The sequence below is a fragment of the Diceros bicornis genome, chromosome 15 (assembly GCF_020826845.1).
Source record: "Diceros bicornis minor isolate mBicDic1 chromosome 15, mDicBic1.mat.cur, whole genome shotgun sequence".
In the NCBI taxonomy this organism is placed as follows: Eukaryota; Metazoa; Chordata; class Mammalia; order Perissodactyla; family Rhinocerotidae; genus Diceros; species Diceros bicornis.
This window is the reverse complement of record NC_080754.1, coordinates 24,569,668-24,595,256: the sequence shown is the minus strand read 5'-3', so window position 1 is coordinate 24,595,256 and position 25,589 is coordinate 24,569,668. Positions and strand designations below refer to the sequence as shown.

The 25,589-nt window shown below is 39.6% G+C and overlaps 1 protein-coding gene across 1 annotated transcript in view; it reads left to right on the top strand.

Annotated features, from left to right (window-relative positions):
- The window catches only part of HACD2 (3-hydroxyacyl-CoA dehydratase 2), a 94,331-nt gene that overhangs the window by 48,496 nt on the left and 20,246 nt on the right, over positions 1-25,589 (top strand). The window contains exon 4 of the mRNA XM_058555933.1: positions 11,891-11,979. Within this exon, the coding sequence (XP_058411916.1) occupies positions 11,891-11,979 (89 nt within the window). The remainder of the gene's footprint in view (positions 1-11,890; positions 11,980-25,589) is intronic.

Sequence of the window (25,589 nt, the reverse complement as noted above, 5' to 3'; positions counted from 1 at the left end):
GAGAATGACTGACCGCGTATACGATGGTGGTCCCATAAGATTAGTTCCATTTAGCCTAGGTGTGTAGCAGGCTAAACCATCTAGGTTTGTGTAAGTACACTCTATGATATTCGCACAACGATGAAATCGCCTGACGCATTTCTCAGAACGTATCCCCGTCGTTAAGTGACACGTGACTGTACTTTGAAGTTAGCCTTTTGTCATATTGGTTGCAAATATTTTAATTCCATTCTATTTATATATTGACCAATAATTAACCTTCTTTGAAGTAACCACCAAATTTTAAACATAAATATTAATTTGTTATATCCAGCTATCTTCATAAGCGTTACCTCTCTGAACCTCACTTTCCTCATCTATCAAGTGTTGAGTTGAACTTGATCTCTTAGATCCTTTCCAGCTCTGACAGCCAAGATTTTCTTAGCTAAAGATCACCATATTTAAATAACCCTTGTGGTTTCTTGCTCTTTTAAATAAGAGAATCTTTCCCATGGGAGCCTTCTTTCACAACCGTCTAGTAAAGTTAAACTTCATCTTCTTCAGTCTTCCTTCCCTCCGCATGTGGTTTGGTAGGATTCTGAGAAAGAACATGGTTTGGTGGAAGTGTACATCGTAGTTTGCTGAAGTAAAATCCTGTGATTGTTGGCTTTTTCAAGTCATAAGGGAATGATTCTACTCTCTCAGCCTTGTCATTAGATCTTGTGTTGTTTCAAGTAAGTGACCATTGGGTTGGGTTTAGCCTTTTGAAAAAGCTTTACATGAAAGAATTTTCAGAAGTATATTGAGACAAAATTTGATAAAGTTTTAAAGTAGGGATACTAATAAAATGGTTTTTTTGTCCAGTATCCAAGGTACTTATTGGTTGTTAGCATAAGTTAGCAAAAAGTGACTATAAATGTGAGTTCAACTATCAATTTTAATTGGCCCTGACAGTTTTACTAAATCTTTTTTTTTTTTTTTAAGAAAAGCTTATGATGTAGTCTTGCTGGTGAAATATATATGAACCATCCATATTTCAAGGCTGCAGTTAGCAGTCTGGTCTAAAACACCTGGAGTTCTATGAACAATAAGAATAATTGGATGGCGATTTGCTATTGGAACGCTAACTATAATACACAAGTTTGAGTTTCCATGACTTATAATTGACTCATTGTATCCTCTTAGGAAAGGACTTATAATATTTTTATGTTTTCATCTTTTTCAAAATGTGACACCCTTTTCTGTTATCTTTAGAAAGGTTAGAAATATGTGTCATTTTTTTCATGTCTGTATTTTGCTCTCATTCAGAGATGAGACTTTCAGTAACTTTATTCTTAAAGAGTGGAGACCCTGAAAGTAAACAAGTGAATGAAAAGCCTCTGGATATTTGATAAAGCCCTCAAAAGGTTCATTCCCTTCAGAAGCCTCTGGGCCCTCTCTTGAAACCGCTCATTGTACTTTTTACAGGTAAGACCCTCAGTTGAGTGGAAGAGTAGGCTGCTAGTGGCAGACACTTTGGCCCTCTGAAACAGAGGAAACAGTAAAAAACAAAACCTGTATAAAGGACGTTCAGTAAACTAGAAACTACCACTGTAGTCAAAGCCATTTAATATATAGGGATGTGGCTCAAAAAACCAAGCACCTGGTCCTATTTCTTTCACATGCACTGAGTTATTCGACTGGATTGTTTTCTGTTGTTCTATTGGTCGTAAAGGAGCTCAGAGCCGAGTTTGTGGGCCTCCCCAAACAAGTGCACAGGCCTTTTCCACGTCGATTTAGGTATTAATTTCTCCCATGGTTTCAAGATATTTTTTCTTCCCTTATTTTCCCTGAGCCCAACTTCCTACCTTATATTTTTATTATGTAGAGTAGTGCTTTTCCAGCTTGTCTCAAGTTGTCCTAATATCTGTGAGGAGTATAGTTCCACCCCAGGGGTTTGAGAATAAAGGCAAGAGTGTCTGCCATAATGTGAAACTTCTGAAGTCCCCTTTTTTATGTTTTAATGTAAAAATGAATTGCCCCCCAAAACTTCAGGGAAAATCACTGAACCATGAAAATGCACTGTGTATATGTCCTGTGGCTTTATCTCCTAAAGCAGAATTGCTTACGTAGGGATAAGATTCCAATGAAAAAGACCTTAAATTGTTCATACAACACAATACAACTTGATATCACCTCTCAGTAAGTCCAGCACAGCCTCGTTTTCCTTCAGTGTTGAAAGTATTTATTCTTCTTTATTTGAATGTCAGATGAAATAGTTGGCTCCCATTTAGGGCTTGTGTTGGATGAATATTATATTATCTTTGTACAGTAAAATCACAGTCAGCATGGTGAATGGCCTGGAGACTTAAGACACCGCTCACTCTGGTGCACACATTTACACTGTGAAATGCTGGGTGGAATTGCCCACACTGTTACTTTTCTATCTTATTTTCTTTTAGTGGAGTTCATACAGTTGAGTTTGAGTAAACTGACTGCTAGTAGGATGTCTCTGGATTGGACCCTGATGCACATCTTTGGGGTATGCACGCCCCTGTTTGAGGAGCACTTCTGTATTTAAAGTTTTGTCACATAAAGGAAGAAGATTTAGTTCTAACTTCAGATTTCTTCCCAGTGCTAGACACACGAAGTAACATTGTACTTGATTTCTTTTGTTTCTCCCTTTATATCCATTTCAATTTAGTAAGCATGAATGCACTTAACACTATCCTTTTAGCACAAAGAAAATGTAACGCCCTTTTACACTTGAGTACATCTTTTAGAAATGCCAACTTCAAATAAATCCAGAGCTTATCTTATAAATACCATAACTTTGCTATTGATTTCAGTGTAAGACACAAATTTCTTTTGTCAGAGCTCAATAAAGTAAGTGTAGTTATGTAAAATATATTGCAAATTGCTTTCTGGGGGGGGTCAGGTCCTACAACCCCAGGAGGCATGGCCAGTTTTCTATGTTCTGGAAAAGAAAGGAGAATTGCCCTTCTGTCAGTCCTTCTTTAAAAAAAAAAAAAAAAAAGCCAGTCATCTCTTCCTTGAGTCCCACACTCCCACCCTTCTCTTCATGTTGGCCAGAAATATTTTCTCTTTCCCTGAGATCAGCTTGTACTCCTTAAGAGAAAATATTTAAGAAAATTGCTGTTTAAAATTGGAATTAGTTCAATTTTAGAATTATCTTTTTGCTGCTGCCAAATCTTTAATTTCTTGTTAAGAATAATGATTTTATTAATTTTTTGTGTGTGTGTGTGAGGAAGACTAGCCCTGAGCTAACATCTGATGCCAATCCTCCTCTTTTTGCTGAGGAAGATTGGCCCTGGGCTAACATCCATGCCCACGTTCCTCTACTTTATATGGGACGCCGCCACAGCATGGCTTGACAAGCGGTGTGTCGGTGCACGCCCGGGATCTGAACCTGCGGAATCCAGGCCGCTGAAGCGAGGTGCGCGCACTTAACCACTGCATCACCGGGCCGGCCCCTGATTTTATTAATTTTGAAATTTTAATTCATATTTCTTATAAGGAATTCAAGAAATGTGGAAAAGTACAAGGAGTGAAGTTTAAAAATGACTCCAAATTCTACCAATAGATCTAATCTTCGCTACTAGATAAACAGCATTTCAGAGAGCATTCCTTTCACATATATGTCAATATAAGGAAGAAAAGGTAGATGGATGGAAGAATCAAGATATATATCTCATACTGTACATGCTGTTTTTCATTAAATCATTGAGTTTATCAAAAACTTTTTCACCTGAGAGAGAGATTATTTACCAAAAGATTCCTTAAAGTTTAACAAAAAGATTATGAAAAATTTAGATTAGAATTACATTTAGCTATATTTCAGTTTTAGGCAATATCTCTTAATTCTATTAAAGAAATTAGTATTGTCACTCCTGCTTCCATCTCTTCTTCCCTGACTCCAATTTTAAAATTATGTTACTAATTTATTACTGTGGGTTATAAGCATTTACACTATGTTCTATGACCATAATTACCATAATTGTTAGGTCTTAGCATTATATTTGAGTGGATTCATTGCCTACTATGGGCCCTGTTACCATGACTTCTCCATTCCTGAATTATTTATTTGATTTGTCTCTTGTTTGGCTGAATTTCTGACAGTATGTGTTTCTCAAGAAGGCCAGTCGCACAGGCGTTATGTGACAGGTTCTTTCATTTTGAGTGATGTTTGCCTTTTGCCATTACACGAGGATAACATCTTGGCTGGATATAACATTCTTGAACATACTTGCTTTTTTTGTTTTTTTTTTTGTGTGTGTGTGTGTGAGGAAGATCAGCCCTGAGCTAACATCTGTTGCCATTCCTCCTCTTTTTTGCTAAGAAAGACTGGCCCTGGGCCAACATCCATGCCCACCTTCCTCTACTTTATATGGGACGCTTTCTTTCCCTCAGACTTTTGTAGTGTTACTTCACTGTCTTCTCACATTGGATGTTGGCTATGGAGAAGTCTGAAGCCAGGCTGGTTTTCTTACCACTTTGTAGGTAACTTGCTTTTTTTGTCTGGATCCCTGAAGTACTGTTTTTTACCAAGAAATTTCTTGGTTTTACTCATTCACTATCAGTTGTTGTTGTTTTCTGGAACACAGTATATTCTTTCAGTGCAAGTTCAGTTCTTTCATTTCTTGGATTGTGCCTTTGAATACATTTTCTCTTCCATATATTAGGTTCTCTACTTTGGGAATAACAATTATCCTTGTGTTGGATTGTCTTTGTTTTCCATAATTATTATCTTACTTCTAGTTGCTTTAATCTTTTACTTTCCTCCTAGATGCAATACATGCTTTTATTTTTATTTCTTTTTCCTTGCATTATGTTCATATGGTTGCCATGCTTTTCATCTTGGTAAAGTGTGAGCAGCCCTGTCCAGCCCTTTTATTTACTCTGATATAGATGTTACTGAATTCTCCATGACTGCATTTCCGCAATATTTAACATCCAGTTGCTTTCCCCTCTGAGCTACAGTTTCCCCTCTGAGTTTACAGTTTAAGGATTGGAGTTTTCTTGGTTTATGTATTTTTCTACATGTGAGGGCATGGGGGTGGGGCTTAGGAGAGTGCATAGATATTAAAACATAAAGCCTCAGTAATTAAAACAGTGTATGTATGTATTGGTATAGAAAAATCTTCAGGATATTTTTTTAAGGGAAGAAAAGCAGAGTATAGACCAATATATATAAAATGCTGCCATTATGTAAAAAATTGGAAAAAAGAATGTGTATAAATATATCTTTATACATTCACTTCAATATTTGCTGTTATATACCTAAAATATCTCTCTGGAATGATAGACAAGGAATTAATAATTGGTGCCTGTGGGAAAGGCACCTGGGTGGTGGTAGGATGAGACTAGCAGGGAGACTTTACTTCTCTGTATAGCTTTTTATACTTTTTAAATTTTGAACAATGTGAATGAATTACTTATTTAAAAACATGTGAGCTCTTCCTTCTCTTCTGAGATTTAATTACTCCGTCCTGGGATTCCTCAACCCTGTGGAAAGTATATCCCATTCCTGTAAGGAACTTTGTTCCAGTCCTTCAACGCAGGGTGGGGCCCGAAAGACTTAGTCACTTCACCATCACTTTCTAGCCTCCATGTCTGTCACATTCCAGCCAGAAATTTGTGTTTCTCTCCAAATTTGGACCTATTAGTGAAAATTCTCAGGATTTCGTTGATTCACCAATATCTCTTTAGGGGCTGGGAGCAGAGTAGGAGGTGTGTGATCATCTTTCCTTTTTTGGCCAGCACTTTTAAAAATATATGACATAAAGTTGTACTCCATTCCTTTTTGGTTGCTAGTGGTGATTTTTGTTATTTAATGTTACCACTTTTAGTTCAGTGGATTTGGAATTTGGGTAGGGAGATTCTGATTTCACTTGCCATCATTTAGTTAAATTTCTGGCACCAACTTTGTGTCTCCTGCCTTGCTTTTCTGGTCTCCATTACCCATGTATATCTCAGTGGTTGGCTCCTTCCCTGGTTGTGGGCTCCATCTGAACGCCGTCCTACTCTGCTCCCAATCTGCGTTGCCTTTCCTATACCTTTCAACCTGGTCTTGTTCATATGTATCTAATCTCCCAGCGCCACTAACCTGGCCCATCTGAGAGCTGCACCAGGCAGGGAGGATTTCCAGTGCTGCCCAGCTTTGCAGGGCTCGGCCGTTTGGGGAGTCCTCAGAGCACCCTGGTCCTGGGGAAACAAGAAACCAATTGCCAGATCCCCTTTATACAGCTTTTGCTTAACACACACATAAATATCTGTTTCTTTTATCTGCCAGTGTTTTGCTTCAAAAGTTCATTGCCCTTTCAACATAAATTCCCATAATTATTTCTCAAGTTATAACCTTGCCTTGCCAAAGATTTGCATTGCTGGCAGAGATATCTTTCTGAAACCAAGAAGCAGTCACGCTATTCTCCTGATTTCAAATATTTAGTAGATTTCACGTCATCTTTAGGAAAAAGTTCTAAAAATAAGAGCTATTCCAAAGCAAATCAGTTACAGCTTGAGAGTATAAGTTCGTGAGGCAGGGCCATTGTCTCCTTCACTGTTGTAGCCCCAGCATGGAGAACAGAAACTGGCACAGAGTAGGTACTCCAAAAATATTTGTTGAATTAAATTAAATAATAGATGCCTAGTAAATCTTTTTTGAATGAATTTTGACCTAGTGATAGTTTACTGATAAGATTGCAGAATCTTTCTTCATCATCCGAAAACAACTGATTTAAGTAATCAACAACAACAAAAAGTCTGCAGTTCGGGTAGTTTTAACCTGCTATGTTGTTGTGATCAAATAAGGGGTAATGGCATAATAAATGCGAACACGGAGGGATTGACTGCAAGAAGTCTAGAAAAGATAGAGGATCTTGTTTGTCTTATCTGTCTATACTTCTCATTCCACCATGATTTGTGGTAACATACACAAAATATAATAATGTGGTACCATTCATTTTTGGCTTGAAACTTTCTGATACCAGGGTGAAAAGGGCAACTGAGTTATATAATTCCTATCATTGGAGAGGAGCAAATATTTCTTAACATTAAGTTCTAAAACAAATTTCCCACCTGGGCCTTTATATAAGGAGCATTGAGTGATAGGGTGGATATATTGATACTGCATACCATTCCTTCGGCAAATAAAGTAATAATCTTTTAACAATTTCTTATGAAATCCACCTAATAATAACAATAAACCCAACTCAGTGATATCAGTTCTGTTCAGAGCTAAGATAATATGGTCCATCTATGTGGCCTTGTATTGTTTGTCTGGTTGGATTCCCAGGATAAACTTGAAGCTCCCGGCCTTCAGATAGTCTTCTTTATATAAGGGTCCCTTCTTCCTCCTGGCCTTTTGACTCATCCAGGAGAGCAGGCTTTTGAGATTGGGCCGTCAGGCTAGGGCCTGAACTGCTGTTTGCTGGGTTAACTGTTGAGGTGGGTTCATATGCCGTAGCAACTGAGACTTAGTAGGAATGACATCATTTGGGGAAGATTCGGGTGCCTAGCTAAGCAGGTTCCCTGTACGGGGAATGCAGGAGCACCTGCAGGCGAAGCCAGAAACATCTCTGCATCGGCATCAAATTAGAAAGCATTGATCAGCTTTTTATTCCCTAAAGTACTAAGATATGAATTTACTGTCAGGGTATGCTGAGGCAGGCTCCTTTGTAGACTGCTGGTGGGAGTGTATATTGATACAAACTTTTTGGAAAGCAATTTGACAATATGTTTCAAGAGCTTTAAAGGCATTCATACCATTTGACCTAGTAGTTCTCCTTCTGGGAACTGTCCCAAGGAAATAATCCTTTAAAAAAAAAAAAGATCTAAGCTTCACAAATTTTTAAGTGTTATTTGCAATACTTCATTACTTCATTTACCATATCAAGAAATTGGAGCAATGTAAATGTCTCACAGAAGGAGAATAGATAAACAAATATATTCCACTCAAAGGAATATTCTGACTCAAGTTAAAATATTTTGAGGAATATGTTGTAAGATAGAGAATTTCTTAAAATGTTAAACGAGGAAAGCAAACTGCAAAGAATATAAACAATAGAAGTTGAACTGTATTCAAAAATATACTTAGAAGAAAAGACTGATGGGAAATAGCCCCAAAGAGTAAATCTTTGTTTTTGATTACTAAAACTTATTTTTAAGAAGAACAATCTGATAATCTTTGTTTAGCAATTTTGAAAGGAAGAATTATATAAATCTTCATAATCCCTAGAAAAGGGAGCTTTATAGTAGAGAAAGGATGATTAAAAAACCTGTGTTCAGCTGAATTGCAATATTTATCCCTCAGACCTCCTAAATCCCTCTGTTTAAAGTCACAGTTAATAAGCATTTTGATTTTCACAGCAGAAAAAAGTATCCCTAGATGAAGGTCTAAGATCCCAATCATTCAGTTATTACGAAGGCTGTGCCTCTATTATAAGTGAATAAATTGACATTTTGGTTTACTAACTAGTCTCCTATGGATTTGATTAGTATGAGTCAATCTCCCAAGAGCATGATTCTTGCTCGTGAATGTTACACAATTAGGTTTTCAATCTGGAAGTCTGAGGTCCAGATCCTGGACTTCTTGATCCCACTGAAGTAGAGCAGCAACCCTGGAGCAGTGCTCAAACCGTTAGCATCTAGCCCGTTGTTCCAATGGCAAAAGAAGAAAGAACAGAAATGAAAGGGAAAAGTCATGGTTTTATGTGATGAGCAGATCTTTGAGTTATAAAAAAAGAAGCTGGAAATAGGGGTGGACTTTCCTTAAGCAGCAAATGCTTAACAACTCATTTAGGAAAGCTTTTGACTATCAGTCTTTTTTAGTTTTTCTTATTTGAAGTGTGATCTGGCTAAGTATATTCACTTAATGTTTGACTGACTAATTAGCTTCTTTATTATATCACCTGCTTTGTACTTCGTTCATACATTTATTTATTTTTATAAAAGCGTTATTCACGTATAACTCACATACCATACAATTCACCCATTGAGAGTGTACAGTTCAGTATTTCCAGAGTTGTGCAACTATCACCACTTTAGAACTTTTCATCACTTTTCATCAACTTTAGAACATTTCATCACCCCAAAAAGAAACCTCATACCCATTTGTAGTCACTCCCAGTTTCCCTGCTAACCTAGCCCCAGGTAACCAGTAATCTACTTTCTGTCCCTATAATTTGCTTATTTTGGACTTTTCATATAAATTGAATCATGTAACATGTGGTCTTTTGTCACTGGCTTCTTCACTCAGCATAATGTTTTCAAGGTTCATCAACATTGTAGTGTGTTTCAGGACTTCATTTCTTCTCTTTTCTTTTCTTTTTTTTGTGTGAGGAAGATTAGCCCTGAGCTAACATCTGTTGCCAATCCTCTTTTTGCTGAAAAAGATGGGCCCTGGGCTAACATCCGTGCCCATCTTTCTCTACTTTATATGTGGGATGCCTGCCACACATGGCTTGATGAGTGGTGCATAGGTCTGTGCCGGGATCCAAACCTGCGAACCCCGGGCTGCTGAAGCGGAGCACACGAACTTAACCACTATGCCACCAGGCTAGCCCCTATCTGTCTTTTTGATTATAGCCATCCTAGTGCATGGGAAGTACATCTCATGGTTTTGATTTCTATTTCCCTGATGACTAATGATGTTGAGCATCTTTTCATGTGCTTATTGGCCATTTGCATATCTTCTTTGGAGAAATGTCTATTCAAATCCTTTGCCTGGTTTTCATTGTTGTCTTTTTATTGTTGAATTACAAGAATTTTTTATATTTTTGGATATAAGTCCTTTATTGTATATGATTTGCAGATATTTTCTCCTATCTGTGGGTTGTCTTTTCACTTTATTGATGGTGTCTTTTGAAGCACACAAGTTTTTAATTTTGATGAAGTCCAATTCATTTTTTTCTTATGCTTTTAGTGTCATATCTAATAAACCATTGCCTAATCCAAGGGAACAAAGATTTACATTTATGTTTTCTTCCAAGAGTTTTATAGTTTTAACTCTTACATTTAGATCTTTGATCCATTTTAGTTAATTTTTGTATATGGTGTAAGGAAGTGTTCTAACTCCATTCTTTTGCATGTGGATATCCAGTTGTCCCAGCACCATTTGTTGAAAAAACAGTTGTTTCTTCCTTGAATTGTCTTGGCACCCTTGTTGAAAATCAAGTAACTATAAATGTAAGGGTTTACTTCTGGACTCTCAACTCTATTCCATTGGCCTATATGTCCAACATGTATATTTCTTTCTTTCATTCATTCTACAAAAATTTGTTAAGCATCTTTATATGCCAAGCATTGCTCAACATGTCCACATTACTTGATTTTGGGAACCAAACCATTCCTCTTCGGAGCCCAAATCTTTTTTAAGAAACTAACAGAATATGGCATCTCTTTTTCTTAATGAAATATAAAGTGATTTCCTTTCATAGCCAAACCTATAGAGGCAGTTTTACCTCTATCTGATTTGTACACTGTCTTTTGGCAAGTTGTAGTTTGTCCAACCATATAAGTGTTCAGAAGTCTGAATATGTTTTAGAGGGCTCAGAAGAATGAAAATTGGTCTGGGAGAGTCCAGTGAATGTATTGAAGATGAGGTTAGTTTTCAAGTGGAAGAAGGATCTGCAACCGCGATGAGGGGTTTCTGGTGGGTGCACGCGGCCCACGTGCAACTTGAGATGTCCAGGGAGTTGGTAAGTCATTTCTGGCAGCAGTAAGGCCAGATGAAATGGCAGGGGGCTGCTGGATTGGATACCCATAATTCTGCTTCAAATTTTATTTTAGGAGCAGTTCCTTGCCAGTGGAAAGTTACAAAGAGAAAGTAATGTTTACAGATAATGGTTTATTGCTGGGTTTAAGATGACCTAAAGGAGGCAAGAATTTTATATAATGGTGGTGGCTGGTCTCTGGATAGGGATTGTTGTTGTAGGAATTGAAGAGAAAAGCCAATGAAATGTAAACTTAGCAGAACTTGATGATTATCTAAAGTAATTAAAGAGATTCTAGTGTTATAACTTGAGGACAGTGGGAGGATCACTGTCCCAATGCTTACTATAATGAACAAGGTGAGAAGAAATGGTTTATAAAGATAAACTTTGATCTTGCTATGCTTATTGGCAACATCTTCAAGTGAATTATAAAAGATACCAACTTAACCATTAGATAGTACATCAAGTCTGACATATAGGAGCGTCCATTGTTCATTAAACGCAAACACGGTTGATTTCCCTTCTATAGGTGCCTAATCATTTTTTTTTTTTTTTTTTTTTTTTTTTTTTTTTTTTTTTTTGTGAGGAGATCAGCCCTGAGCTAACATCCGCCAATCCTCCTCTTTTTTTTTTTTTTTTGCTGAGGAAGACGGCCCTGGGCTAACATCTGTGCCCATCTTCCTCCACTTTATATGGGACGCCGCCACAGCATGGCTTACCAAGCAGTGCGTCGGTGCGCGCCCGGGATCCGAACCAGCGAACCCCGGGCCGCCGCAGCGGAGCGCGCGCACTTAACCGCTTGCGCCACCGGGCCGGCCCCGGTGCCTAATCATTTTTGAAACCCATATTGTAAAATAAACCTCAGTGTCTAATTTTGAAGGGTAAGCAGTGGTTTTGTTTTCTCTATCTATGTGATAAGTGTAAAAAATATTGTACTTGGTCAGTGATTTTGAAAGGTTTAAGAAGAGTACCTAGATTCCATGGTTTGCTATTGCCATTAACAATATTATTGTTTTGAGGGAGGAAAAAAGTTTTTAATATTGACTACATTGAAAAACATAGTCTGTATAGCAATACAAGTTTCAGTTGCTCTAGACGGTTTTGTGTCTAAACATTAAATTTTGAATGTTTTAGAAAATGTATTACATGTTGAGACTTAGTACAGTACATTTATTTACCTATCCTAAAATTTCTTTCAGGAATTGTTCCATCTTCTGTTGTCCTGACTTCTTTCCAGGTGATGTCAAGAGTTTTTCTAATATGGGCAGTAACGCATAGCGTCAAGGAGGTAAGTGTTTATAGACTAAAATAAAATAATGTCAGCACTAACAAATGCTAGTCAGCTTTTCTTTCTCACGTGTGTGTTATGGCTAAAGATGGAACTCCAGGTCATGTCCATATAGCCCAGATAAAATTCATATTTACTGTAAGAATTAGGTTACTAGTGGGAAACGTACCCCAAATATGCAGTGTTGTTAAAGACAAGCCTGATTAAAAGAGAAAGTCCTGTAATCTTAGTTCCCATGGAGATTTGGATGAATATGGATGTGGTCTGCAACTCAGTTATATTTTCTTGGTATCTTGTTTGTATCCAGCACTCTAAACTCTGGACATCTGCATCCTTACTGTGGGACCAATGGGGAATGGGGGACGTTAATTCATTCCCAGAGCAGTCTGATCTTTATAGGACCAGGACAAACAAACTTGTTTCCACCCAGCCCACCAGTATTAATGGAAATTCCCAAATGTGCTGAGTCTAGTGGTTCTAGGAGCTGAGTGCTCTGCTGGGGGCCTGGGGTGGTAGATACCCAGGCAGACCCAGGGATACTCATCGTAAGAACTGGTGGGGAGAAAGCCATCACCACCATGGGTCTGAATCCGCAACTAAGGTTTTATTTTCTGGTATTAGGGAAGGAGGTTGTTTCCCGATATGTCTTTTGCTTTTTAAAAGTCAGTTATTTCTTGCTAATGTCACCTGGAGTTAGAGTATCTATAGTCACCAGGAGGATTCATTTTTCAGTTTTTCAATCCAGTAACCTATCACCAACGTTACTGGATTCTTTGGGGCTTGTGAAATGCACTTATCCATTAGCATTATTCTGGTGTTTTCTTTGTCCTCTGTTCTTCTGAAATCCCTGTCAAACCATTTTGTTTTTCAGGATTTATTTTGACAGTTTTATTTGTGTTTCAACTAATGAGATTTTTTTAACTTTTTATTGACTTATGATATACATACAGAAAAATGCACATAGCTAATGAGTTTTTAACCAAAGTTTATTAAGATAAGTTATTATTTTTGTTACATTCATGTAGAATTTGCAGATCCACAGGCTTTTTTTTTTTAAGCTCTCCCACTACTTGAAGATGTCTAAACTTCCTATGCAGGATGAATATAAAACAATCGCATACTTTTTTAGAGTGATCTCATTTCTTTTTAAAAAAAGTTAAAGAAAAACAGGCAAGTAACTCTACTGTCTCATATTGCCTTCTGTTCTCGCTCCTAATTGTTTATGGAGTAAGGAAAAGTTACTTTATTTATAATACCCTGTGAGCTCTTCGTTCATTTCAGAGTTCTTTCTACAAATCATTTTTAGCCTGTATTTCTTCCTCCCTTTCTTTTGTGTATACACTATTTCCTTTTCATTTTGAGCAACAACTCATAGTTTTAACTTCCCAGTAGTCTCAAGTGACCTAGAATTTCTTCCTAATAGTAACTCATTCACATTCTTAAAGAGGTGACTATGTACTTTCAGTAATTAAACATTAGGTACATGAAGACAGAGTATTGTCAACTCTGGAGTGTTTAATCCTTTGCCAGTACAGTCGGATGTTAATTGTCCAGGTGCTAGTGCTTCTGCTGATGGGTTATTCGTGGTACTACTACTCCTCCTTCTGCTTCAGTGACCACTCCTCTGCTTATTAGCCCTTCTGGCAAAGGGGGTGGACAGGTAAATCAAAAATGCTTACAATTCAAGTCAGTCAATTCTGTTAGCCATATTACTGTTAGCAACATTCACCAGGATTTCCTGGGCAGATCATTAAGACTGCTTGGTTTAAAAAGCTATTAAATGTCTCTGTGGATTACAGGTATGTGGACCTGGCTGTCCCCCTTGGTCATCACGCTGCCTGACGGATGTATAGACTTGACGTTTAACAGATGGCCTCACATATAGTGTCATACTTGAGCCTTACAGTAATTTAAGTTATATACTTGTTATATTTGCATATTCGAAGTTGTTTCTCTGCAGCCACACTTACCCAAATTTCTACTAATGTTAGCATATCATTTTCTTAAGAATGTAGGGCAGTAAATTTTACTGTCTTTCTGTCACCTCTTGGGTCCTCTTCTTTTTACATGCACTTTATTGATTGGTTGACTGAGTCCTTTCTCACATAAATAGGACTCAGTGTTTCTGCTGTTCCAGGATCACAGTTCTTTTCTCCTCCTTCCCGTTTTCTTTGAACAGAACTCATTCATCATTTTGATTATAGCAGTAGATTCCCTCCCGGCCTGCCCCAGGTCGTTGAGAGCTAACTTGAAAAGCCTGTTGCTGTGACATTTCAGAGACCAGTCTGCTGTCTGTCACCTGTTCCTCAGCCCCTTCTCTTGGCCAAATGTGATTTTTCCTGCCTTAGGGTTTCATATTAGCTGTAATTCAGTTTGTTCTGTACAACGTTACGTATGACTTGCCTGCGAAACTTCCATTCTTCTGTTTCCTGAAACATCTTTAAAATGTCTTTATTTTCCTTATATTCGGCTCTGTTTATTTGAATGGTGGGAACCACATCACTAATGCATAAGGAAATTAAACTCAGAAATAACTGCCTAATAAATTATGTCTCATTTCCCCATAGTGATATTCAGATTCATTTCATACTCCTCTGCTTTCATTCTCAGTTTCTTTTCACATCATATTCCTTCTAAAGTGGATAAGAATTCTTCATGTTCATAGCATTGCACTTGAGTGTGGACTCTTGCTTCACCCTCTCTGGCCTGCTCATATTTTCTATGCTCATTCCCCTTGTTTTTCTAGAATTGTACGTGATGTGCTGAGGTATAGCTTATATAGCTCTTTAATGGAAAAACTCAGATTTTTTTCTTTCCTATGTAGGAAAAACCTAGTTCTTCCCTTCTGTGTTTCTCTCCTGTGAGTCTCCTTTACTACTCACACAGAACTCTTTACTTCTGACACTTCTGGTCAACAAACGTGTGGAGGTTTTCCCCACAACGAGCCATTCTCTGTGACACCAGCTGGGTGTCCTACAATTTAACTCAATTCTAACACTATCTACCTGGGGATAGTGTCGAATCCCACACGTTAAGAGCTCAGTCCCGCAAGACAGCCCCCACTTCCCTCACTTCAGATGCCTGTCACACGTCCAGGTTGTCACCTGAGCTTCTGACCAACAGGCTGTAGATCAGAGGTTCCCATGACCCCCTACTTGGGTTCAATTAATTTGCTAGAGTGGCTCAAAGAACTCAGGGAAACACTTGCGTTTACCAGTTTATTAAAGGATATAATAAAGGATACAGATGAACAGCCAGATGAAGAGATACACAGGGCGAGGTCTGGGAGGGTCCCAAGCACAGGCGCTTCTGTCTGGGTGGAGTTGTGGTGCGTCACCCCCCCAGTAGGTGGATGTGTTCACCCACCTGGAAGCTCTTCGAACCCCCTACTATTGGGATTTTAGGGAGACTTCCTCATGTAGGCATGATCGCTTATTAACTCCGTTTCTAGGCCCTCTCCCCTCTCTGGAGGATGAGGGATGGGGTTGAACATTCCCTGCTTCTAATCATGGCTTGGTCTTGCTGGTGACCAGCCGCCATCCAGGAGCCCACCCAGAGTTGCCTCAATAGAAGGAAAAGATGCTCCCAGTGCTCTTATCACTTAGGAATTTACGAGATTTTAGGAGCCCTGTGTCAGGGACGGGGTCAAAGACCAAATATTAGAACAAGAGTTGCTCCTAATGTTCTTATCATTTAGAAAATTACAAGGATTTCAGGAGCTCTGTGCCAAGAACTGGGGACAGAGACCGATATATATATATTCTATTATCTCACAATACCTTTTAAGACTAGATGCTACTTTTTTCATATTTGAGTTATATTTCCTTTTAAAAGGCCCTATAGGACACGTATCCTCACTTGTCATTTTAATTCTCTACCCCATGGAATGCTGGTCACATAAATGTCACATGTATGTTGTAGAACTAAAAGATGATCAAATGGTTTTATTTTATGATGTATAAGGACCCACTCCTCAGCTAGTGTGACACCTTGATTGTCAGGATATTAAAGAAAAAATTGTGGTCTCCAAGTTCAAAAGCTTTTTCTTGACCTAACATAGCAAATAACCTTCCCACTTTTCGTTTTGAAGAGACCATACATATGAGCAGAGTAAAGCTTCTGGCGACAACAACAAGCTCAGGGTGGGAAGTGGGGCGTGGGGGATACAGGAGGAGTCAGCAGTTCTGGCTGACCTCTTTCCTTTCCAGTTTTCGCTCCTGCCTCCCCGACCTGAGCTGGCTCCTCCTTCCCCTTCCCTTGGCCGGGCTGGCCACAGCTGCTGCCACATGGGTCCTCCACGGGCAGTTGTTCCCCTCACTCTCTGTTTGGTTCTGTTTTTTTTTGTCTCCTCGTTGAGCTGAAATAAGATTGGCATTTTTCAAAGTGAACTGCCTTGGGAAATGCCACCTTCTGTCCCTCACTACAGTCCTGCTTCAAAAACAGACAAGTTCTTAGGGCACGTAGTCTTCCTCGTCCCAAAGTGGCTAAGACGAGCCCCAGATTCCTGGACACACAAGTAGGCCACTGTCCCTGTTCCTGGCCCAGCCCTCTTTGAAGAAGCCACCCCAGATCTCTGTAGTTCTTAGTGTAAGATCACCGTGTTCTTGAGCAGAATCCCCGGTCACCTCCACGGGCGATAGTTGAGGAGGACGTTGCTAGGCTCTCACTGTAGCTTCAGCCCAAGTGCGGTGAACACCCTCTACGGTTTAATGGGGGTGATTTGCATAAAATAGAACTCTATCCTGGCGTGCTGAGCCTTCTCAACTTCCTTCCTCACCCTTTGCCACCATTGGAGAAAGGGATGTTTTCCTGCATTCCTCTGGAATGTTCTGTGAGTTCTGATTTCACCAGTCAGCTGCTACCCACTTCTTTCTGGCATGCTGTCGGGCTTTGTGACACTTAATCTGCCATTCTTGCCAACTTCTCAGCAAGATGTTTACTAAAAGCTTCTCATCAGTGTTTAAGAAAGTTAATAACTTCCAGTTTTTTATCATTATACTGGTTTTTCTTTGATGCATTATAGTGTACAGACGGCTTTATTAAAATATATTATGATCCTTCATGGGCTGGCCTGGTGGCGTAGCAGTTAAGTTCGCACGCTACGCTGCGGCGGCCTGGTTCACAGGTTCAGATCCCGGGCGCGGACCGACGCACCGCTTGTCAAGCCATGCTGTGGCGGCATCGCATATAAAGTAGAGGAAGATGGGCATGGATGTTAGCCCAGGGCCAGTCTTCCTCAGCAAAAAGAGGAGAGATTGGCAGATGTTAGCTCAGGGCTAATCTTCCTCACAAAAATAAATAAACAAACAAATAAATAAATAAAATATATTATGATCGTTCACTCTTGACAACCATCCCTTGAGGTGGGTCATAACCTCCATTTAGGGTTTGGAAGCTAGAGAGACAAAGTGACCGTCACGCACCCAGCAAATGGCAGAGTTGGGAATGACTTCTAAATCGAAGGTCTTCCCGCTGCATCAGAGCTTCCTTCTCACCTTTTAAAAATTGGATGTAAACACATCCTTATTTTCATGTACAGACCGTGCTTTCTCTGTCCCGTGTGGAGTTGAAAACCCCCGTGTCAGACTCAGAAGCACGTTTCCTCTTTAGCAGTTCTGTCGTGCCACAGGCACATAGAGATATGCTTCTCAATCCACTGACACCCAGCACGTGCACGTCAGTGTGGGCTCTGGGTGCTGGTCTGTAGCACTTTGCCCATTTACTTCTGTTTTTTTAGTGCTCAAGTGGCTCTCTAATGAATCCTTCCATTACTTGGCCTTTCTCCTTGAAAGTTCCAAAACTGTTTTTCATATTGGGGGTTACGGACTATTTGAAACAGAAAGCTTATTAAAAATGCACATTCTAGGCCCCACCCCACACTTGATACAGAATCTCTGGCAGTGGAGCCAGAGAATCATCGTTGTTATTAAGCTCATCAGAAAATTTTATGAATTCTATGGTTTGAGAAATGCTCTAAGATACTGTATGTTGTGCTGTAATTTTTATTTGCCTTCTCTTTTCTTGATTTTACTTCATATTTCTACTTAGTTTACTTGAAGCTTAACCAGATGTCACCATCTCTTTCCCAAGTCCAAGAGCCAAGGTTTCCTTCTTGAAGAACGAAAGCTTTAGAGTTCCCTCACACTGCTAAGTCGAGGTACTGTGGAGTTTCTAGTGCCTTCTCCAGAATCCAGTGTTTGCTGTGCTGAGGCTCATGTGCATGTGAGAGGAAGCATGAGGGACCCACCTTGAAGGCAGGGGAAGATCTGAAGCCACAGCACTGAAGAAGCAAAACACTTGCATTTATTTGTTTTTAAGAGAGAGGCGTGCGGAATCAAGCTGCTTCATTTTGGGGTGGGCTGCTGAGAAGGGCTCTATCCTGGGCATGTGCTTCATGTTGCCTGCCCAGAGCCACTGGGCAGCTTATTTAGGAGGTCATTTCCACCTGAGGAAATACTGTGCAAACGTCTGTGTTCCTGAGATTTCTCAAGAAATGTCGCCTTCTTTGGACAGTTTCGTTATTTCCTAGGTAATTTGAACTCAGTATTCTAGAACATGGGAGGCTTAACACCAGTAACTTGTATGACTTTGACACTTATCCTGTGGCTTAGAACGAAGCACTTCAACCTTCTGAGCCTTGTTTTGCTCATCTATAATGCTAATATCTGCCCTGTCACAGAGTCTGTGTGGAGATTAAGTGAGAAGAATATATGGAAACAAGGCAGCAGTATTTAGAAATCAAGGTCTCTAGCATGCAATTTCTTGCTGCGCTTCCTTTATAAGCTTCCCTTATAAGGCAGTTTCACTTCAGAAGGAATGCTACTTCTTTCGTAGACGGAACACAGTTTTCTTTTCTTCCTCTTTTCCTCTTCTTTTTCACTCTTCTGGAAGCTAAAATACTAAGTAAAGTGATATCCTAACTCCCACACTTCAGTTCCTGTTTTGGTTGCTCCTCTGCTGGGTCCTCCAGCTGGCTTCAGTGTGCACGTGCTCTTTGCCACCACTTGAGGTTGCCTCTCTTGTTAACGTATTTCCTGTGGCCACACACACTCCTTGTTGTCCCTAATGGCCACCCATGAGCATGGTGTTCGGTGACGCAGGAAGAGCACCTTCTTATCCCCATCAGTCAGACGAGCTGAGGTGCTGTGTCTGGGGCGCATCGTCCCTCCTTGGGTACTGTGCTTGGACCAGAAACTAGTGCACTCTGTCTTCGAGCCCAATGTCTTTTCCGCAGTGACATTCCATCTCAGTTAGCAAGGCCGTTGGGATGCATTCAGTATCTTTTGGCTCCCTTGAATACTGAATGTCTGAAATTCTTCACCCTCTTCCATCTATTCCTTGACTTTCTATTTTAAATATTTCTGTAGGTGGATTTGCATCACCCTCACTTTTAATCAGCACCTCTCCTAAAGGTAGAGAGCCTCGTTATTTGATTGTTAATCAGACACTGTCAGACCTTAGACAACTCCTAGACAAACGCAGTGGTCCTTTAGTGCCACATCCACGTCTGTCAATAAAGGATGGACACTTAAAGATGGTGTTACTTTCTCATCGCTGGATGGTTCATTTTGCCATTGCTTCTATTTAGCATAGGTGATTTTAGAAAAATCAGCTTGTCTGTTTTTCTCTCAGTGTTTTTCTGTCTGTCCCTTTCCAACCTTTTCTTGAGCTATGTGTAAAGGTTTTATTTCAAAATATTCAAAAATATTTAGATCCTTTTAGGTTCAGTGTAGATTCACTTCTAACATCCCATGTTGCCTCTTTCTCCCATGTCTTAGTTCTTTTGTAGGCCTTGAAAAACTCCACTGGAACTCATCTGTTCAAAATATATTATACTCTGCTGGTACTGTTTTTGATCGTCAGTTATGTTAAAAATATAAAACGCCTTAAACCGTGCAAGCCAGTGTTACCACCAGTTCCTACAGAACATAGCCCCCTTTGTCAATTAATAGTTGAATAGGTTCCAAGCTCAACGAAATCAGGAAATCGGTTTCGTTTGTCTTTAGTGTTAATCTTTTTCTCCTCTGGGCTCTCCCCCACTGCACCCTGCACCCTCCTCCCCGTGGTGACCCTGCCCCACAAACACCCCTACACTGGAAGCTTCTCAGGACCTTTTCTTTTGCTCTCTCACCCCAAGGGCTAAATCTGACATCCACCATTCCCAGTTGTCAATTCCGGCATGAGAGGGAGCAGTTATATCAGGCAGACTCCCCGGAAGGCTGCACAGTTATCTTCTTTTGGGAGAATCTCACTCAGGGGAGGAGGGGCAGGGCCTGACCTGCCAGCCCCAAAGGACAGCGTCCCACTGTCATAAGGTTCTTCTAGGACCCAGAGCTAGATTTTCCCCAACTTACCCCACTCCAGACTGTCCTCACAGACACCTGGTCCCGTCAGGCTTGAGCACTGCTGACTTCTTCTTTCCCTCTGCCACAGAACTTCCAGATCTTAGGTTTTTCAGTGCACTGTACAGTGCAGTTAGTCTTTCTAAATATTATGCTAAAACCCTCCCTCGCCCATTTAAATGATGTTCTGGATGCATCAGTGGGGTCTCCTACGTTGCTCCTATTGTTGATGAAATTGCTGACAAAGAAGCTTATTGTCAGAACACATCCTCTTCAAGCATAAGACATTTCTCTGCTATTGGATAGTCTCTTAATCTATGTATTGTTGCTACTTACAAATAGTAGGAAGCCTGTTTAGAGCCAAATCTGGTTACTTGCAGCTCTAAGATTAACAAAGATCCCTGAATTTTGACATTAAGAAACTGTCATGGAAAAGGAATAAGAGTGAAGGAAGAAAAAAATTGTTACCTTGGGTGTAAAATAGTAGTTTCCAAAATAAGCACATGAGATTTACAGGCTGGGAGTCTAAGTGGTTTCAGCTTTGGTTATATGTCATCAGCTTGAATTAAAGAATAACGTGGGAAACAAAGTTCTGTGCACAGGAGCATGCTGTCAAGTTGTATAGTCAATGGAGAGTTACCAAGAAGTGAATTCTGGCATTCAAACCAGTTTTCATCCATGGTTTGAAAGTGAAATGAATTAAGATGCTTATTTAGACTGTTCATTTCAAGCCTAAAGAAGTAACCTTTTGGTACTATAGTTGGCCCTCCATATCTCTAGGGTCTGCGTTCGCAGATTGAACCAACTGCAGATCGAAAGGCCTGTGATGTTGTGTCTGTACTGAACCTATACAGACTTTCTTTTCTTGTTGTTATTCCCTAAAAAATGTAGTATAACAACTATTTGCATAGCATTTACATTATATTAGGTATTATAAGTAATCTAGAGGTGATTTAAAGTATACGGAAGGATGTGCGTAGGTTATCTGCAAATACTACGCCATTTTATATAAGGGGCTTGAGCATCTGTGGGTTTTGGTATCTACGAGGAGTCCTGGAACCAATCCCCCACAGATACCAAGGGACGACTGTATATCATAATGGAAACATGCTGGTTACCGACATTTTTCTTTTGAGTATTTCCTCTATCCCAGCACTGTCCAGTAGAACTTTCTGCAATGGTGGAAATGTTCTGCCTCTGCACTGTTCACTACAGTAGCCACTAGGTATATGTGAACACATATTGAACCCTTGAAATGAGGTTAGTGTGAGTGAGGAACTGAATTTTAATTTAATTTTACTTTAAATAGCCTCATGTGATTGGAGGTTACCGTATTGGACAGTGCAGCTGTAGATGTTCAATGTAATGTTATCTACCATTCTCTTGATTTTAGTCTATTAGGTTTTCATGTATTTTATCTCATGTATGCATGATTCTATGATTTTTTTAAAAAACAAATAGTCAAAGGAAATTTCTATGGTATGTTTGGTATGGTCTGTTCTTTAAATCCAGGGTTTTTTTTTAGTACTCTAGATTAAATTGGTATAAAAATCCTAATTGCAGATGTGGGAAGCAGTGTGGATGGTATTCTTATCTGTTGCAAAGGTAGTAGTTGATTAGCTGGTGAGGCAGGAGGCCATGTGGGCCCCACCTTTCAGAGGCCTGCAGCTTGGCCTCTGCAGTGGAATCACCATGATAACATGTCCCAGGTTTGCCCTGTTGAAAACTATTTCACAGGCCTTTTCTCTCCTATTTAAGTTAAAGATGCTATAGAAATACAGTCAACATTATTATCCCAATGAGCTCGAAGATTATCATTTCACACTGTAAAAGTGAGATGATTGGCATGCATCGTGAGCATTGCTAAAATATGTCAGCAAAGTCAAGGAAAGTTAAAAATTATTACCTATAAACTGCTTTTAAACGAGTGTGCTCCACAGTACAATGAGTGGCATTTTTAAAGCATCGATTAATATTCATTTGAAAATTTTTAATATGTGGGAGGAGGAACTATCTTTTAAATTACCTACTCCCCTGCCAAATTGTCCCTTTATATACTGTAAAAATCCATTTAAATTCTTTAAATTCATTTTAAAGAATTTGAATTTGAATTTAAATCCTTTAAATTCGTTTTAAAGCATGAATATAGAATATCAGATAGTTTAATTAAAAATACATAAATTGACCAGAATACCAGTACGTTCAGTCTCCTGACAGTTGACCTGCCCAGTGAATGTGGCAGGTCACTGATCTCATTGGGAATCTTGAAGACGACAGGGGAACCTGAAGAAATCATCCCCTCCCCTGCTCCGATGAACTATATCAAGAGTGTATTTCAGTTTCTTCGGGAAAGAGGGTTCAACAACCTTTTTTACTTACCCATATCAAAGAGCCCTGTTATAGTCAGGAAGCTCTCATTACAACCTGTGATGCGGATCAAATAAAGCATATTACTAAGTTGTCTGCATTTTCCAGAAAGAGGACCCTTTTCAAGTCTGAAGTGAAACCGTGGTGCACTTCGGGAATTTGTAAGACGTGACTTGATGTACCTGTGTGGATGTGTGTGGGTGCATGCTGAGAGTATGCTTTGCATTTTCGAGGGGGGAAAGACTAATTATTAGGCTTGATGCATTAGAGACTTAACGTTTGTTTTCTTCAAATTGCCACCATACACGTTTGTTTTTAACAGGATGAGTTTTGGCATCTTCTCTCTTTTACTTTATTTTACTCTGGAAAAAAATTACCAGAATAACCAAAAACTTGAAAATTGTGCATCTCTTTTGCCTTCTGCATTGGTGCTGTCTTGTTTGGTCAGGTTTAAGGAATCTTTTGTTGAGGTCACTACCTCCAAGAAAAGTATGTTCAGAGCCTCAAGTGTAAAAACTAATCAAACTAATCAAATTTTTAAATAATACTTTGCAGTTTTTAAAACTTTAGAGTTTTTCAAATATATTGCATTACATTTGTGTCGCATTTTGCCATCTGTAGCAGCGGTTATCAGCTGGCAGCAGATGTCTGGCTCACAGGTGGGTTTTAACAGGAAGTTCAAGAAGAACATGGTGACTGGAGGGTGCCCGCATCGCCTCACAAGAGCAGCACTGCTCACTCAGCGAGTGATCGCCGAATGGATCCAGTGTTATGCAGTCTGGATTTTTAAAGAAAAGGCAGAAATCCAGTGTTTTTTTTTTTTTATGTTAAATCTCCCAATTTTAGGAACTGGCTCAAATATTTTTAAAGCATTGTACAAGCCCAAACAGAATATCTGTGGACTGGGACCATGGGCCAATGTTTTAATATTTATGTTCCAGGAGATGGTATTCATTATTTATTTTTATTTTCTTTCTTACTGAAATTTTTGCAATTATTAAACAGTCATAGAACAAAAAGAGCCATGAAGTTTCACAACATATATGGCCAATTTCGTGTTCTTTGGCCACGTCAGTTATGTTTCTGACAGTGATAAGTCAGTCCTGTCTCCTCTGGAGTGTTGGGTGGGCACATTGGATGCTGCATTTGGAGGTTTGGGGGCAGACGGTGGGGTAAGTGTGCCCCAGCTCTCCCCATGGGTCCACAGTAACCTTCTGCTGTGATCCTAGACTGGATTAGATATATATCATCAAGGTTGGGACTAAATATGACCCCATTCTGATGCAATCCCCATGCTTGAGTTGGGTTGAAGAAAATAGTTGCATGACAACTTCTCAGTTAATAACATGCTCTTTGGAGGTGAGAAAATCCAACAGAACTCAGGAGGGATATTGGGAAAGGCTAGCAGCTGGTGAGATCCGTAGACATCCCAGAGTTGGTAGAAGTGTATTAACCTTCAAGTAGAGGGAGAGATGGCGTCATCTTGGTAATTAAGCCAAAGAGGCAGTCACAGGCCTGTATTGAGTCACAGCAGGGGCTAGCATAGATAGTAGGAACCTAATAAATATTTGTTGAATTGAATTTTTCCTCTCATGGAATAATAATCACTGCTATTTATTAAATGGCTAGCACTGTAGTAAGACTTGATATGTTTTCTAATCCTGCAACAACCATGCAAAGGCAAATATTATCTCCAGTTTCCATATGAGGAAGCTGAGGCTCAGAGAGGGTGAGGAACTCACCTGGGGGCGTGCAGCCTGGCAGTCTGGAAGTCTGTCTGACTCTGGAGTTGCACTGCTTGGAGAAGAGGCTGGTTGTAGTAACTAGCTAGGCTAGCTGAGGAACCTAACACTCTTCCTTCGTGTTCCAGGAAATGGGTTGAATACATAGTAGCATTCAAGTTGGACTAATGGGAGCATTTTAGCCTTCAGACCTTCATGTCTGACTTTGTCATAAAGGCAGACTGGATCGTGCACTGCTTGTAGACTGCATGCTTATACGTTTTTCTCCTTGCATGTTCAGAAAAGTTGATTTCATGATCAAGAGTTGTTTTAGTAGGGCAGAACATTTATCTAGGCCATCATCCATATCAAAAAATAGTCCTTAGTTATTGTGTTGCAATGGAAAGAATTTTTTAACCAGTTTCCTTTATCATTGTAGGTAAACAAAAAAAAATACACATTTTTCTCTCCTTCAAAGGGGAAGAATATTAATATTTCTTTATAATATAACTCACATTTTCCATAAAAAAGGAATAGTATTTTCTGGTTTGTTTACTGTGTACCCCATCATGGATTTTTAATAAATACTAAATCGTGAAGGACACTTTACATGTGAATTATCATGTGAAAAGACTAATACTAATCCAAACATCTTTTTTTAAAACCACCACATGTCAATGTTTATTATATTTCAATTTCTTTCTTATCAAGGATGAAATTCCTTTAAGTAGGTAACTAAATGAGTTATATTTGTGTTCAAAAAGCTTAATAAAGTTGTGGAAAGGACCAGGATTGTCGTCAGAATTGTCCTATTCTCCAGCCCAAGCCCTTGGCTGACGTCAGCAGCCAGGCCCCGCCCTGTGGCCATCAGCCTCACTCTCACTGGGGAGCCGCCCTCCTCACCTAAGGCTATTCCAACAAGTCAGAGAGCGTGCAGGCTCAGACTGCAGATGGGCCACCATCTACTTAGTTATTCATTCTTATTCACTCAACAAATATTTATTAGTACCTTCTATGCTCCAGATATTGTGCTAAGCACCAGGATACATGATGAAAGCGAAATCGTGGGCACTACCCTCTCAGGGCTTCCAACATAGTACAGAAGCAGAGTCAGCAGACAGCAATACCATGTAGTGGGCTAACTGATAAGGCAGAGGAAAGACAGGGGGCTGGGACCTCG